The following is a 17,861-nucleotide window of genomic DNA, read 5'->3' on the forward strand; positions in this document are numbered from 1 at the left end:
TGGGAAAAGTCAGAGTAAAGTAAAAGTAAATGGAGCGAGCTGGAGATGGAAGCATGGGAAGGAGAATACGATCAAATAAAGCAGTGACAGCGGGGGAAACCAGAAGTGAGAAAGCGCAGGAGAGGGAGAGGCTTGGTTGACACATAAAACAAAGATGAGACAACTACAGAGAGCGAAAGAGGCATTTGTGGAGAAGAAGCTGTTGCTGGAAAATGCAGATACACACCTCGGAGAGAGAAAAGAAAGAAGCGCCGGGATTTAGCTCGTGGAGGGGCCAGAGAGGAGAAGGAGGAGGAAGATAAGAGGAGGAGGAGGAGGGAAGGGAAGCGCTAAAGAGGAGGGGAGGGGACGAAAGAGGCAAGGGAGGACCAGTGTGAGGAGAGAGGGAGAGAGAGGCAGATACGGAGGTCCACAGACAGCAGCGGCGTGCAGAGTGCAGCGTGCAGACTGGCCACTGACGCTGCTGTTGGATTGAACACACATGCGGACACACACACACCCCTGAGGAGTGTATGAGACATGCCCAGGCTGCTGTCCATGGACACACACACACTGGCAGGGCACCAGAGAGGAAATACAGCAAACCCCCGAGCCTGAGGAGCTATGGAGAGCAGCATGTTCTTTGGTGAGTGTCTATATTTACGTGTGGTCGTGGAGTGTTTACACAGAGCACCTCCTCATCGTGTGTGAGAATCAGTGCAAAGTCCTTCCTTTAAAAGCATGGGAGTAAAAGCACAGGTTTCCTTTGCAGGAAAACAGCGTGAAGTTACAAACCTAAGAGACCTCTTTTTGTCTGCGTGTGTGTTTTCGCTGCTTTATCACAGTCAAACGCAGAGTGAAAGTGCACATTTTCTCCTCTCCAAAATGTAAAGATGTTACAACCTGCCTGTTACTTGTTCTGGAAACTAAAAAAAGGCGGATAGGGGAGCTGCTCGCTGGAAGCGTGAAGTTGCTCACGGAGGGCTCCTAAAAATGTTGAATGAACCTGCTCATCAGGTAAACGCCTTCCTAAAGCTCATGGATGAGTTTATTGGACTCAATCCTGGGAGGCTGAGAATCCAATTTGGATTTCATTGTGGATGTTTAACCAGCTGACGCTCTGGAGGAATCTAAATAAGACTGGAGTCTCCTGGCTTGGGCGCCACTTGATATTCAGTGTAGGTTAGTTAGAGAAATTGACGAAAGGCCCCTTCCATTAGTTTTTATGGAGAAGACTGAAGGAGGCTTTGGAAGACTTAATGCGCGAGCGACTTCAAGTCAAGTGCTCTTCTCACGGCTGGCTTACAGTCACATCGGAGGAATAATTACACAGGGATCCGGAGTTCTAAGGGGGCGATTTGTTAAATGAAATACTTTTCTCTATTCAAGGGATTAAAGCGATCTGAAGTTACAGACCGTGGCTTGTAAGCATCAGAAGGATTTTCTCTTGTTATGCCATACACAGAGGAGGAGGAGGGAGGGAGGAAAGGAGAGCTGGAAGCTTATAAATGAATAAGCTGTCAGGTGTAGAGACAGCTTGAGCTCTTTGAGATCCACAGTCGATGTCGGTCAGGTGTGAAACTGCTGGATAGCGAAGAAAAAATAAAGGTAGTGCAGGTCAGGCTGGATGAGTGGGTTTCAAGTTTGGGCCCGTTTAACCCAAAATCATAAGAAGTGAAAGTGAAAACGCCGAGAAGGACTCAGAGGTTTTGTCAGAAGGTCACGCTTGTTTTCTCTTCATTCTCATCAGGTGGAATACTAAGAGCCACTGCGCAGTGTAAAACAAATGAAAGGGTAAAGGTCACTGCAATCCTGAGTGCACCGTATGGAGAAAATGGATGGTATCTCTTAAAAGATTAATAACGCTGTTTGTACTCTCGCTCTGCATTGCTGCAGTTTTAACTGGAGCTTGTTTTCCATTGAGGTGATTAATATCAAGTGACTTATGCTGACCTCTTGGAAACAAGATTCCAGTAGTGTAGGAATCAAAATAAACAGAGCAGAAACAAACGCTAATCTCTCATACATCACAATCAGTAAATGAACTCTGAGCGGGGTAATAGGTGCTGAGTGTGGGCTGCAATCATACAAGCTATTAGCGCTGTTGAGTCAGAGGCCCAGAAGATATCTTGCCGGTGTGTTTGCCGCTGTGGTTGGCGTTTAGCCTCACATAAACATCTTTTTGGTTAACCTCAGATTACAGAGCGCATGGGAAGTGATTGTTGGAGCCAATTCATAGACAGCTGTGTTTATCAGTGGGCTAAACTCATGACAACTACAGTATGCTAATCTGAAGGGACTAGAGGTAGCATGTGTTATGTAGCTGGAAGCCAGATTTATGTCACACGCCGCTGAGATTTATGAAATTTCAAGAGCACAGAGTTTATCCTGTAAAGGTTAATTGGAAAATGGGTGAATGTGTAGCTTTCAAAAAGTAAGAATGTTCTAAATCTACCCTTTGTACTCACTTTGTTCATTTTAATGGGGGTGAAATGATTTTATGCTGCGTGCTTGAAGGGAATTGCTGATCTCACAGCATGTTAAGGGTCACAGAATACAATCAGGAAACTCCGCAAAAACACAAAAGTGTTAATCACATCTGGAACGTCATCGGCATATGAATGAGCTTTTAGGGGAATTCAGATTTATCTAATAATTGGATTTATATTTGCTGAGAGAACTAGATGGCCGCGCGAGAGCAAGCTTGTTATTTTGAGACTCTCTGGCAGTGCTGGCTCTCGGTCTCTCTGGGCAGATCTTATCGGAGGAACTGCCAGGTTCAGGACAGTAAGAGGAGGCAGAAGGTGGAGGAGAGCGAGCACGAGATGATTCATTATTAATGCCAGTCGGCGTCCTCCAGACATCATTTTTACTCTCTCCCTCTCTCGACATAGTGCCGCAGGAGTAAAAAAAGCTTGAGCCCCAGATACGCGAATCCTTCAGGAAGGGCAATGCAGAGGACAGTCAGAGTCTACGATACAGTAACCACGCAAACACACACATCTCGTTCAATGAGCTGCTCTTAACATCTCATACTGTGTGTGCAGCAACACGGTCTCAAAAGGAATGGATAAGCAAAGGCCGATGGGTGAAAACTTGAATCTATTCCGATCTTGTTTTCCAGAAGTCAGATCTCGTCTCAGCTCTACATCCTTACGCTTGTGGGCCAAGCGGGCAAAAAAGCTTCTCCAAAAGCCCGAGGTTGAATGCGTATCAGCTCGATTGTGCCTAATTTGATTCATTAAAATTATGTTTTAATAAAATAAGCCCTAAAGCATGCCTTCAGTTGACATTAAAATGTTATCAAGCTGCATTATGCTGATGTGTTTGCATGTCCTGCAGACACAGAGCATCATTAGCATTGGATTGCACTCATGATGTGGGGAAAAAATGACAGCTGTGATAATATTTTTCTTTTAGCTCAGCTTTGGGCACCGCCTACTCTTCAGCGAAATCTTTGGGTTTTTTTAATTGTTATGTTCCCGTACAAATCGCTGACTTTGTCTGCTTGGATTTTGGCACTGGGCGGCATCGAGTGCGTTTATTGCGGCCTTCTGTGGTGAACACAACTGTCTGTTGTGGCTGGATGTGATTTGATGAGACCCAGTGAATCCAAACAGTAAAGCAATGGGCAAAAACAATGAACACTTTGTTGAGCTCGAGGAAGCAGGGTCAAGTGCCAAATCTCTATGAGATTATCACTATACAGTAAGCGATACTTGGATTCAGTTTTTCTGGGAAAAAAATCCAAGTCCAATGGCTGTACTGTGATTTCAGCTACATTCACATGTAAAATGATCTCTCATGCATAAGATAAGACAGCCGTTATTTGTCCCATAGACCAGAATAAATAAATAATAACACATAGGAATAAAAAAAATCTCAGTAACAGGCTGCCACTCCCCCGGCGCCAGATGTTGAAGCAACACTGAGAGAGCAAGAAGTGGCAAAGGATGAACAGCGGCTAAATCTAGTGATAGAGATACTAAATTAACAACAATCAGGTGAACTGAAGCGTGACGGTCACTGCTGAGAGCGAGAGCGATGTCAGGCGGACAAGCTGAGAACGCTAAACGTTTCCATTTTAATATTGCAAAATCAAAAATCCAGCGCACCAATAGCTGGGCACAAATAAAGAAAGTAGTGTTGGTCTAATTAAAGCAAATTGCACAGAAACAATGTAAATGAAGCCTATTATCAGATCTTTGCTGAGACTTCATTTAAGCAACGATTGCATCTTATCTCATATTTTATTTGATTGATTTCATTGGTGTCAGATCTTGCAGAGGGAGACAGTAAGCTCTCTTTGCACTTTTCTGTGTGGCATCAAGTACAAATTTGCGGTTACATTTCATAAACAAACATTTTGCAACCTCAACAACTCATAAATCTTACATTTAGCTCTCGCATACTTGGTGCCATTGCCTGCACGAGAAGCTCACAGAGAGGTCTTCATTCAGCTCCAGCACTTTCCTCACTATGTAAACAGATCAGTACCAGAGAGATTGTTTGGAGGCCACTGTCCTGACACATAACCAGGCTTCTTATTCCAGTGACCTTTACTGTTCTGTTTGTTTGGCTTTTGCTTGTTTACTTTAGTTGTGATGATTTCAGCAGATACTCCTGACAGAAAAATAGACGACTAGGCAAAGTTCGTCATTTCTGACTTGCAGGCTTTTCAGTATTCAATATAATGAGTGTGACCTGATGACCTTTCAGAGTGGCTCCGGAGAGAGACTTGATGCAAAGTAGATGACACCGTCACCTGGATTTACTCAGTCACTAAGTCGGGCACACAGAAGTTCTCTGACATGTATGAAACATTTGTGCTTTTACAGCCTCCTGTACCTGACTTTTTCTGGCACTGTGTTAAAGTATCATGAAAGGAGTATGGTGCTCAGTAGCTGGGGTCAAAGTTTACTTTCCTTGTTGCCTTTTATTGTGACCTTTTGAGGAATGCAGGTATGTTTACATGTGTTTGGGCATGTTGGCCAGGTTGCGATTGTTGCATTACCTTTTACCTTTTTACACCTCAGGCTTAGGAAATTATGGAAGACCTTAATTCTTTACTCTCAGAGCTCTTTAGATTATTAGCCATACAAGTCGCATTGATCTACAATATGTGTGGGAATAAGGCTGGAAACCAATCCAATGCTGTGGACCAGATAAAAAGTTGATTTCATTTATTGGCACAAAAAAACCCAGGGAATTTGTCCAGTGACCTTGGTGATCCTGTGACTGTTCATATTGCACCACAGTGAGAAATATCTCAGAATAATTGCATCAGTTCCTGTAAAATTTACAGATATTCAACAGCGGGACAAGTACTCATGTCTGATTCTCTAAAATCACCATGCACACATGTTAAAGACGTTTTACATTTACATGTAAAGTGAGCTCTCAGAGAGCAGCAGGAGGTCTCTACTTTTTTATGTCTCACTCTGTGCACCGCTGCTCTCTGTCACTCGCTCCACCCCGCGAGCACATCAGACGGGGAGAGAGCGAGAGCGCGTCGTTACTGTGAGAGCATGATGATGTGCCGCTTTAGAGCTGTTGCTAGGCCTTGTTTGAAAAGACGTGATCTGCCAAAGGTGTATGAAAAAGTGACGAAATCTTGTGACAAAGTTGCTAAGACAACAACAAACAGGTGAAGTGAAGTGTGATTATTACTGCCGTGAACCAGATGGATGTCAGGTGAAGACGCTGAGAGAGTTTATATTTCCAAAATATCTGAATCGCAGATTTGGAAACGGAATCCTACACAATAAGTGAAAGTCCAGAAAAATGAAGACTTGCCTATATGCTAGCATGCTAAAGGGAGATTGTGAATATTACACAAATTAAATTAAATGGTTTGGACCCTGATGTCAGTATTTAGCTGAAAGCACTGCAATGTTAAGTTATAGACTAGCCATGGCTGGACCCGTATTGTTCCTCATTTCCAGCAGGCAGTGACCCCAGCGGTTAGGAAGAGAAGTCTATGATGTAAGAATCAGTATATTCTTTTAGGTGACTGTATATCAAATGCCCTTGATTTTATAGTTAAACCCCTCACTCATGTTTTCAAATAACAACAAGCACCCAAAAAGTGCCTTTAAATGCCTTTAGATGTCTTTACTACTTCTACAAACAATAATAATTCAGTTTTATTAATATAGTTCCAAAACTAGTGCTGTCAGCGTTAATCTTGTTAAAATGACGTTAATGCCATAACTGCATTAACGCGGCAAATCTCAGTTAGCGAGTTACCGCGGCTCGCTCCATGCGTGAGGCTGCTCGGCGTCAACATGTTAGCGGGGTTAGCTCGGCCCAGAATACCCGTTACCTCAAGACTTTTTATTTGTAAGGTAAACACCCCACAGTAATACAGAGAAAATTCCAGCTACCCCCTATATCTGAGCACTTGGCGACAGTGGGAAGGAAAAACTCCCTTTTAACAGGAAGAAAAGGGGCAGCCATTTGTCACGACCCATTGGGGATGATGAGATGGCTGACCCTCCCTGAGCCTGGTTCTGCTGGAGGTTTCTTCCTGTTAAAAGGGAGTTTTTCCTTCCCACTGTCGCCAAGTGCTTGTTCACAGAGAGTTGTTTAATTGTCAGGGTTTCTCACTTTTATTGTAGTCTCTTGACCTTACAATTTAAAACGTATTGAGGAGACTGTTGCGATTTATAAAAATAAAACTGAATTGAATTGAACTGAATCTGGTCAACCAGATGAGGCTGAGGAGAGGGGTAATAATAATAATGATAAAAACCAGTAGAATACTAGAGGTTGTCGGCAAAAAATAAAACAGAATAAATTTAAGAAAACTAAAGAGACTGAAAAATACTGCATGAAAAATAAATATTGTTTTTATTGTGAGGCATGTGAATAGTGTGGATTAAAGATGCTTTATTTATAAGCATCTCGAATGGTGGAAAGAAAGCTAAGTACAGTTACTAACCTTTGAAAGTATTTTGCTTTTATCCATTTCAGTCATTTTTTTCCCCTTTTTCCCCGGTCGAGTAATAGAAGGCAGTGCCACTGATTTAATTTCACAACAGTGCATAAAGCTACAGTTCAAAATATTAAAGCTGTTACTCATAATTAAGTACTAATAATTCAAAAATCTTGAGCTATAAAACACTCTAAAAGTGACCACTTACGAAAGGCTTTTAATGGAGATGTTTTATGTGTCTCGAAATAAAATTGCTATTTTTTCCCCACTAGTAACCGTGTCAATAAAATAACACAACTTTATTGCGATTTCCTGTTCAGTGATGGAACAAATCAGTTACTTGTATATAAAAAAATCTCAGACTTCAATCATGGTGGGAAGTCAGATTTCATATCCTATCACTCAGCAAACCAAATGTGACCCTATCAAAAAAATTCAGTTTGTCACTCCTCATCTCACTGCAGACTAATCCGACACATCATTCCCGGTGTCTTTGAGCGGGCTGTTTTGACTGTGCGCGTCGAGCTGATGAATGGTGGATTTTGGCTGAGAGAGAGGTGAAGCGAGCCTGCAGGCTGACGTCAGGCCGGCATGTTGAGAGATGGCACGGTTGAATGATCCCTACAGAAGGACATGCTTTGTTAAAGTTGGGACTAGGACGTGCCTCCACATGAGAGACAGCATGTGCTCTTTTTTCCAACAGATGGCAGCGCTCCGGCGACTGGAGGGAAAAGACAGAAGACAGAGTGGGAGAAGGGGGGGACAAATTGTGGGTTTTTTTCCCCCTCTTCTCCTCTCATCTTTATGACTTTTGCTTTTTATTTACCCCTAACCGCTGCCTGGGGACTGAAACGTGGCAAAACTTGTTTTTATTTGTCTCAAGACAGTGGTTTGATATCGTATCTGCCAGCGCTTTAGAGCCACGCTGGCCTGGAGTTCCACTGTTGTTAAATGTGCAGTGATTTAAAAAAAATCATCCCTCTGGTTTTCATTATAGCTTTACGGAATAGCTTCTTTAATTCCTAATGTTTTGGAAGCTTGTGACCGTTTTTTTCTGCTCTTTTTCGTTCGGTCCTGGCCGTACTGAAATCAGTCCTGTGCTGTTTCTAATTGGTGGTTTTAAAAGCACTCTGCTGGCGTGGCGCGCTCACATGACAATAAAAATGAAATATTTACTTTTGTTTTTCCTAGAGATGTGTGGGCCAGACCTCACTTGCCATTGACTGATTGAAACATTGCGCTCGCTGCAGTCATTCCACGTCAGCTTTTGTGGTGACGATTTCAGAACGAGAACATCTGTTTTGAAGAGATAAACATCATTGCAGAATCACACGGCGGTTATCTGCATATAAAGTTTGCTCTCGGTAGAGAGTTTGGGTCTTTTTGTGATTACAAGAAGGAAATGAATTCAAGGAATTCACAAGAGTAAAGTGAAACACTGAAACAACTCACAGAGTGTTCTCTTAACCGTGTAGTAACGCACATTAATGACTGCACTTGCAAGATTAGCGTAAGTAAAACACTTAGAATGAACCCTTCCATAATGATATAACTTGTAATGGTTATTGGTGAATTGTCGATATGATATTGATCATGGAGGTGAGTTCTTGACTCTGAAATCAACAGCCATATACCTAATGGTAAGTTTCCACAGGATCCATCATTTCCACGTTGAGTTTATTATCTGTGCAGCTAGCTGAGCAATTGTGGTGCAGCTGCATTTTATTTCTGAACAACAGAGCAACGAGTTGCATAATGTTGAGGTTTAAAGTACTTGACTTGCCTCTGAAAACTACATAACTTCACGATCAGCACGGATTATTTCTCATGTTGAAGGTTTTCAAGAACACTCTCTTTGCAGTGACAGAGAAAATCGGTGAAACAGCCATGGTGTTTGTTTAAGTTTGAATTTCAGGAGCAGAGAGCATACATCTATCAGATGTATTCATCCAGTCAGGTGCAATTGTAGAAGAGGCTGTAGGGCATGGCGAGTACCTGTCAGTTATATGATGTTAAACTATTTAGTGGCTCATTGAGCAAGCATCCAGGGAGCATGACCCCTTTTGTGCAAAAACGGCTGGGACATGTAGTAACAGTTTCATTAGCTTTGGCTGAAGAAAAAGAAAAATGCTGACTTAAGATTTAAAACAAAGTGATACAGAGAAGGATGATGTATATATTTAAAACTGAATGTGTAGCATGAATGACAGACCTCACATAGTTTGTTCTTTTTTTATTCTGGTTGCTGTTCCTCTAACACACGGCCACAGCTTTTCAGCTGCGTCCACACACAACAACAACAACAACCCCAACCTCAGGTCCCTGCACGTTTTATACAAGGGAGGCGTGGTGAGCTGATGGAGCTCCGGTGTGTCAGGCTCCCCTGCAGCCGTGCAACAAACCACGCCCTGCCAAAGAATGAAATTGTAAATCTTATTAGTTTGTTTTTCTTTAAAAAAAATTGTTCAGTCTTCATTATTGGCAATTTATGAAATCCAACAGCGATGTTGGATTTCTTTACCTAGACGATACCATATTTAGAGGAGAAGGTGGCGTTCTACTGTAAGTCATCATCATTCCCAGGCGTTGGTTACAGATCTCTGTTTTGAGAAACCAACCAACAAAAACAGCCACAGCCCTAACTTTAAAGTTTATCAGCATTTAGATGGATACGTTCTAAAAACAAACTTTCCTACGAACTCCTGGTACACTTTCTCGTTTCGGTCGCTCTGTCTAGCTCTCTCTGGATTCTGTCGTTTATTTGTGTGTAGGCTTTTCAGTTAGTGACAGTTTTCAAAAATGATTCTTGTGAAGGAGTTCCTCTCATGACCCCATCCAGTGTTGTCACTCCCTGGAGAATTAGTGGCAGTTTGTTGGTTTTTGGCTCAAATCAGCTCACTTGGAAACGCTGCCAAAAGGGTACTAAAAGGTACCTGGTACCAGGTAGTACAACCTAATGAAAAACCCTATAAACCAAGGGTGAGTTGAGTCAAGTCGAGTCCATTGCATGCTAGTGGAAAATAGGCTATAGAGTACCAGGCTCAAAACATCTTTTGCCTCAATAGCCATCAGAAGAACCGCACTGTTTAGAACTTTTGGACTGTCTTCATTTTCCCCCTGGAGGTTAAAGCACAGAACAGCAGACTTTCATATTCTTCTTCAGTTGAGATGTGATTAAAAGGTTGCAATTGGACCTGAAGTTGAAACAATGTAATCACAGTTCAGTGTTAAAATATAAAAATCCTCAAAACTGGAGAGAGGAAATTAGATTATGATGAGTTTGCACTACAATAATAAAACCATTGCTAGAAAATGATGAAAAAAATTACTTTGAAATAATGGAAATCCCCCAAAGGGCATCAAGCTTTTTTCCAGCTTTGAAACATTAAAACCAACCCAAGTGGAGATTTGGGGGGATTTCCATGCCATCAGATGAATTACAATGTATTTCACAAGCTGCCAAAAATACTTTTTTACTTCTGGCATTAATTTACGTTCAATCAATTTTCACTGTACGCTCTGGAGCCAATGTAAGGGATGTCTTTGCCTTGGCAGTTGTGGTGGCTGAGGTGCTTAAGCGGTAGATTAAATGATTTGTACAAACCGAAAGCAGGGGCATCGTGATGTCGTAGACCTGAATAAAACAAGCACTGAAGGTTAATTTAAATGTACGCTTCCAGATTTTGGCTTTGTTGCTGTCTGTAGTTCAACATGTTGCCTTTGCTCTCCCTCCTGCAGGTAACACATGTCAAAATGGCCTCATGCCTGCATTGGTGCGTCCCACCCTGCCTGCTGTCCAGACCTCGCTGGCCATGAAGCAGTTTCTACCTATTCCTTTGGATACAGCCTCAGCGGTCAGCCTCTTTCCAGGATTCAACACAGTGAGTGTCATCCTTATCTCCTTGTGTCATGTGATCGGCTTGCTGGTTTTCAGATTCTCTCTGACTCCTGCTAAGGTCACAGTGAAGGACACCCTCTGTGATCTCAGCAGCAGAGACAGATTTTGTATTTCAGTGGTGTTTTTGCCATATTTGTCAGCATGTTTGTTTAAGCTGTTATTACTGCCTCAAAAAGATACAATGAGGAGCTTTTAGCTTTGAGGCAATGAGCTCCAACCTTTTTTTCCATGTCTTTTTACCAAACACTCTTTCACACAGTTGTGCATAAACCGTTTAATTAGGCCGATTCTTTCAAAGCTTGAATGTGAGTTTGAAAGGAAAGGAGTATGTATAATGTGGCTGACACTTCTCTGAAAAGGCCTATGTCTTTCTATGGATTAATGAATGCTTTCTTATGCAAACATTTAGATAGAAGCCATTTACGTTGATCTCCAACCATTTCGTTGTATATCTATTATAGAACCACACATTTTGTCTTTTCTCAGTGCTCCACTAATGTGTTTCTGCATTTCTGTATGTGTGATTATTGTGATTATTGTGCACTTACTCTGCAAAGAGTTAACCTAATCTGTTTTATCTTTATGTGATTTATAGACAGCTCTGCCTTTAAGCTCCAAGTTCAAAACTCATAAAAACAGAGGTTACTTCTCTTGGAAGAATTTGTCTGCAGAGGACAACTCATCTCCTTGTTAACATTCACATCTGTTTTTATTTTTAAACCAGACGCAGACGACGATGTAGCTTACTGTAGAAAATGCTGAAAACTAGTGTGCATCCAAGCAGTGTAAAGTGGCACAATCCAAAATGTGTCTTCAAAACCAGCCATTGTTTATTTTAAAAATATGGCTTCTTGAGTATTTCTTAGAGCACAGTGAGCCTGCACAAGCGTGCTTCAAGATGTACTCATGATGGTAGCAAAGGTCCGGCTGCAGAAATGTTGCAAATAATTTGGCTTCATTTTATGCGTCTGTCTTTGTCCAAATAGTTTGCTGATAATCACCAAGATGTTTCCTGGAAAGAGCTGTGTAGTTTGCTATTAATTATAGGAAAACAGACACAGTGTTCAGAGGTTACTTTTTCAGACTTGTATTTGTGAGTAATTGCTGTCAGATCGAGAGTCAATGCACAGCTGGTCAGCTGAACATCAAAAACTGTTAAATTTGTTTAGAAGCAGACAAACATGAAATTTCTCTCTAATTAGTAACTTCTTACAGAATCACTCGCAGAAAACTTCCGAGAAAATATTAAGACTTTACACTCAAAGTGTTTCCAATCGTTTTTCACATTGTCCATTTTTCACTGTGTTTGGCTCACATTCTTTCTTTGTTGTTCTTAATCAGTGCTGGCTACATCCATAACACCCCTTTGAAAGCTTCTAAAACTTCAAAGCATATAACATTTTTGACCAATGTTATATACTTGTGGACTTGTATACTGTACCTCTTTTCCAAGAAATGTTTTCAACAGTGATGAAAACAAGATAAATCTGTACTTTCATTCACTGTATGGTTTGCAGCATTATTTTGAAGCCAGATAACGGTGGTGGGTTGCAACACAACTGAAATACCACAAATTGTTACGTAGATATGTATGCATGTAGTGGACTTACCTAATGCATAAGTTAATAGGAGCGATATAACCTGAGTATATGACAAAAATCGCAAATAATTAAAATTTAAATCGAGCACCTCTTCTGTGAACATGATTTCTACTTGAGTCAAATACGGTTTTTATTGCATAAGTGGTAAAAAAACAAAAAAACAGTTCAAATCCCACAATGCAGCCTCATGGCAGTTTGTCAAACACTCACGACCTATAATCTATTTTCCATCATTATTTTCATGTAGCCGAATGTCATTTTTCATCTGTCCCGTCTCACATGTCCTATTTTGAGTCCATGAACAGCACTATGAATAAATCAAAAACAGAGTTTGTAGAATTTTAACGATCTTGGAGGTCAATATTTGGTATAATATCCTTTACTCTTCAACAAAGCCTGAACTCTGTGGCTATGTTGTGATGTCTTTAAGACGTCTTCAAAAATAGTTCTCCAGACTTCTTGAAGACTATTCTAAAACCCTTCTTTAGCATTAGCTGCCTTTTGTTCTTTTATTTTGGCAAGATGATCCCACACTGCTTCAATAATATTGATGTCCGGGCTCTGGGGAGGCCAGTCCATGATTGATAGTCTTCCATTGTGTGCTTTTCTGTTTAGGTATGCTTTTACTTCACTGACAGTGTGTTTGGGATCATTGTCATGCTGAAAAATGAAGCTATTGCCAGATACTTTCCAGATGGTATTGCATTGTTGATACTTTTTTAATGTTCGTAATTCAGTCGGTTTTGGCAAGATTTCCAAACCATGACACGCCCTTCACCATGTTTTACAGATGCTATAGACACTTGCTGTTGATGACTTGAATGAAAAATTTGATTCATCATTCTATAAGATCTGTTGCCACAGATTTTTGGCCCAGTTCTTGTGTAACTTAGCATACCTCAACCTTTTCGCCCCATTTCTTTTCTTAAAAAACAGCTTCTTGACAGCCATCCTTCTTCTGAAACCCTTTCTGATGATGCTTTGGTGAGCAGCAGATGGATCAGCTGCCGGGCCAGAAGCACCTCCCGGGTCCTGTGTCGGGTCTTTACGATTTCTTAAAGATGTGACTTTCACATACAGTTCATCTGCTGTAGTGTTTTTAGTCTTGTCACGTTGTTTGTCCTGTACCTGTTCCACAAATTTTATTAAGGACAGATACGAAGAGATGTTAAAATAAAGAATGAAGCCACTAATGTCCAAAGATAAATTTTGAAAGACCTTCAGAGAGCTTGGAGAACTATTGCAAGCTGCTTGGAGGCAAAATATAAAGACATGACAGCACAGTATTGTACATGACATTAATGTTTTCTAAAAAGTAGGAAAGAAAATCTAGATTTGGAAGCTGGAGGGTTGCTGGTGGGGTGAACCAATGTGCTTTTAACACCAGATAACAAAGTTAAAACACAGTAGTTTCCACTTCCTTGTAAAGCTGTGGTTTCCCGGTTGCCAGGGTTACACATCCCTACAAACTATATACTGCAGACACAAAATGTACCGCATGACTCTAAATTGAAAAAAAAAGTGGAGGAAAATGGATGGATGGATGGCAAAGCAATGTCGACTGTTACAAAAACATGTTATTTTGTCTCAGTGGCTCCATGGAGTTGTGGCGCTAACTAGCTGATACAACAGCGAACTCTGGCAAGAGCAATGGCAGAGGGCTCTACGTTTATTTAAATACTGAGTAGTACACAAACCAAGTCACTATAGGAACTTACTGCTCCCCAGATTTGGTATACGTAATTCCCAGATACAGGCGATTTTACTTCCTGAGGGAGTTTTCTGTTCTTATCTACATTCTCACTCAAGCTAATGCTAAGCTAGCACAGACTTACATGGACTTCCGCTATATCAGTTGTGGAGCCTTGGTCGTACGTTTTTTCCCCACCAGTTGCAAAACCTCACCAAGGGATCAAACACGCTTAGCAAATACAAAAAAATTACAGATCCCTACAAAGCACTGCCTACCTCAACCACAGATAGTGACAGGTGGTCACTATTTCTGCTGCCTGCATGTACACCTCAGAAACAAATCAGTCCCAGACCTGGAGTAAGGGTCTGTATCCACATGTGGCTCTTTGGAGAAGTTGCACATTGAATCTCATTGTACTGTGCACAGTGAAAATGAATCAGAAGACTTTATTTATCCCCAAGGGGCAATTAACAAACAAACGAGCAGTATAACGTTGAAGATAAGGACAATAAGAACAGGCAATACAGAATATACAGTATATACATTTTTTAAATTACACGGTGAATACATTCATTTCAGTTCAATTCACAAAGGAATATAATCCTTTGGTAATGTCTCTCCTTTGTCACAAAAACAGCTTATGTTGTTGCCCATACTTCTGATTGAAAGAGCCCCAGAGGCGGAAATTACGCACTGTGCCTTTAAACCAGCCTGTCTTTCACTTAGTTTGAAAGTGAAACACAGGCTCCTGATGTGAAAGGAATTGCGTAGCCTCTTGTTTTATGACAATGAATCTAGTAGCTTGTGTACAGACTTCCTACTATCTGCTAGGAATAATTCTTATCTGGATTATTATTACATCAACATAAGAAAATGCAAGAACAACTATTTCAACAATATATTGGTTCTGAAGTCAATTTTCAAGCAGAAATCCTGAAAACAAGTCATAATTTGAAATTCTATTATGATGTTAAACTGATTATCTCTGGGTTTAGGATCACCAGTAATATTTTTTGTTGCGATTGTAGGTTTAGTTTTGACAAACTAAAGCACATCAAAACCTGAACACAATATATAATTTATGCCCAGGTACTCAAAGCACTTTCTAATTTCTTCAGTGATTGTTTTGCTGTATACCTATTCTCTATATTTATCTGTTAATACTTTTCCTTTACAGCTCATCCTTTTAAACAGTAACAGTAGTAAACAGCTTTCTGGAATGCAGTGATAGCATGTGGCTGCACAGACCTTATTAGATTTGTGACCTGTGAGGAGCCACCTTCTAAATGGAGCACTCACCCGATGTGCACTTACTGTAGCAGGATGTGTACACCCGTATGGATCTATTGATTTTTCTTTTTGAAAGTAGAAAGTAATTATGAGAAAAAAAAAATGTGGCCTCACCAGCTCAAATCAACAAGGTCATCACAAAAATACATCGACTTCTGGAAGAAAAAAAAACTCAAATAGATAACCTGTCCTAATTTCTTTCTTTTCTTATTTCTCCTTGCTGCCCTTTTGAAACACCGGGATAGCTCAATTCAAAATGTGCTCGAACGAAAAGGGCTGAAATATGGAGCACAGCTGGATAAGAGTGAGGGAAAAAAAACACGAAGGGTGAAAAAAGTGGGACATTACAGAGAAAAGCCCAGATAACCCTTGGGAAGACAGATTGTTTCTGCAAGGAGAGTTTCATGAGAAAGTTCAGGAATACTGTGTCCCTTTACTCGCCCTGTCTAATCTGTATTTAACAGACTTCTCTGCAGATAATGAGTAATACACTGGGAAGCCTCCAAATGGTGGAAAGCTGATACTAGATTAACACAAAGTAATCACCTCTTGCACTCTGTCGCACAGACACACTAACACACACCACCTCAGTCTTTCAACCTTCTTCTTTTCTTTTGCGAGCTTTTGTTTCCCTCCTTGTCTCATGTTCTTTCAGACTTTGCTCTGAGCTCCTGATTTCTCAATCACCAGAAGAATGTGGTGCGCTTTTAAAAGTTCGAGCACAAGTAGAAAGTTCATGCATATACTGTTCTGCATGCTGTTGTTCTGCCTATACAATCCCTTTGTAGCGCTTTCAGCACCGGTGTAAGTTTGGATTCAAAGGTGCAACAAAGGAGCCTGTTTGCCAGCTCACAGGTCTGATCAGATTTCTTTATGTGTCACACAGCAGGTGGTGTGCTGAGTGGGAAGAGATATTTTTCAACTTATACAAACAGTGCTGGAAATATCGAAGAAGAAGAAGGAAAATTCTGAATTCAAGTAGTTTCTAAAATCACAAACACTTTTCTATAATGCTTGCCTTTATTTTTTTTGTGTTTACTGTGAAATTAGGAGTAAAAATACAACATTTCCGCCTAAAGTCGTAGACTTTAAGTACTAAGCTGCACAAGTGGAAATTTAAAAAGAAGTAAATTACATAAGCAACTTTGTTAGGATTAACTAAGAAGTCGCTTTCCCCCTTCTGCACATGTACGATATGTCTTCACTCAAGCAGATTATTAGAGGAGCTCTGATTTTAATTGTGCACAGAAACCAAACAGCTGTTTGATTCGGTGGAGCAGATTTAGTGAGTTACGGATCAAGCTGTAGCTAGTTTCCATCTGTACTCCCACTGAAAACAGACGTTTTATATCTGCCCAGATGAGGTCAGATCTTCTTATGTGCCACCGGGGCTCAATAAACATTTAAGCTCCCCTTTTCAAAAAAAAAAAAAAAAAAAAAAAAAAGCCACATGATCCTATAGGTGATGATGACAGTTCTTCCATTAACGCACTGCAGCAGTAGGAGCACACTCATTCTTGGTAGGATTTGTATTTTTGGATGGATTGTGGTAGAGTAAAAAAAAGAAATTGTGTAAGTGTTTGCATGTCCACACCTGCATGCAGAGGGAATAATACCAAAGTCTCTAGTTGGGGCTTTGTATATTCTTGTTCTGGGATGAGTGACACATTCAGGAAGTCCTTAGCCAGAGGGGAAGAAACAGCGTTTGTTTTCTCTCTCTCGTCTACTTTCTTTTCCCCCAGTGGGGCGCCTTGATACAATAAAATGTAACAGGAAATATGTGGCTTCAAGCCATAGAAGAAGACTTCATGCATGCAACTACATGTGCTCAGAAACGCATGGGGGAGAAATTCTATTAGGGCGAGTTTTCCGGTTCATAAGGAGCTTTAAGACACACACAGTGATGTTAGTAGTTCAGAAAAGGGTGAAAATGAGAATGTTGTTATGGTGTAATAATATATGGCACCTTACATAATATTTTACTATACTATTCCCACTTAGGTAAAGCTGCTATTTTTTTGAATATTTGTACCATTGTGAGCGAAGTTGCAACAACAATTAATACGTATTACTGATTTTGCATTTATTCATTTATTCTATATAGATGTGATTTACTTGATTATCCAAAAACTGCAAAAAATGTGCACAAGTAGAGTTCTTTATTGATTTTGCTCTTGAAATATAAATGTTTTGCTGCAATTATTAATACAGCATGATAATTCAAATATATCCAAGATTATTCTGAATACAATCACGTGTGAGATTATTTAATTGTTCAGTATATTGATGCATTTCACAGTGAATATTCGATTTACTTCTATCATGATAGTTTTCTTGCTATATAACAAAATTGTTTTACCTTCATGGGGCTGTCCATATCTGTGCCTGTATGTACGTGTGTGTGTTTTAAAAAATGTGGTTCTGCAGACCCCCTACTACACCTAACAAAGAGATGGTTTTGAA

The 17,861-nt window shown here is 40.5% G+C and overlaps 1 protein-coding gene across 1 annotated transcript in view; it reads left to right on the plus strand.

The window, feature by feature from the left end:
- The first annotated feature begins 355 nt into the window (after nt 1-355).
- znf385d (zinc finger protein 385D) overlaps nt 356-17,861 on the plus strand; it is a 98,715-nt gene continuing 81,209 nt past the window's right edge. The window contains exons 1-2 of the mRNA XM_087848462.1: nt 356-625; nt 10,655-10,797. Of these exons, the coding sequence (XP_087704588.1) occupies nt 604-625; nt 10,655-10,797 (165 nt within the window). The 5' untranslated portion in view covers nt 356-603. The remainder of the gene's footprint in view (nt 626-10,654; nt 10,798-17,861) is intronic.

This window comes from Neolamprologus brichardi, chromosome 11 (genome assembly GCF_056152115.1).
Source record: "Neolamprologus brichardi isolate AB-2024 chromosome 11, ASM5615211v1, whole genome shotgun sequence".
Taxonomy (NCBI): domain Eukaryota; kingdom Metazoa; phylum Chordata; class Actinopteri; order Cichliformes; family Cichlidae; genus Neolamprologus; species Neolamprologus brichardi.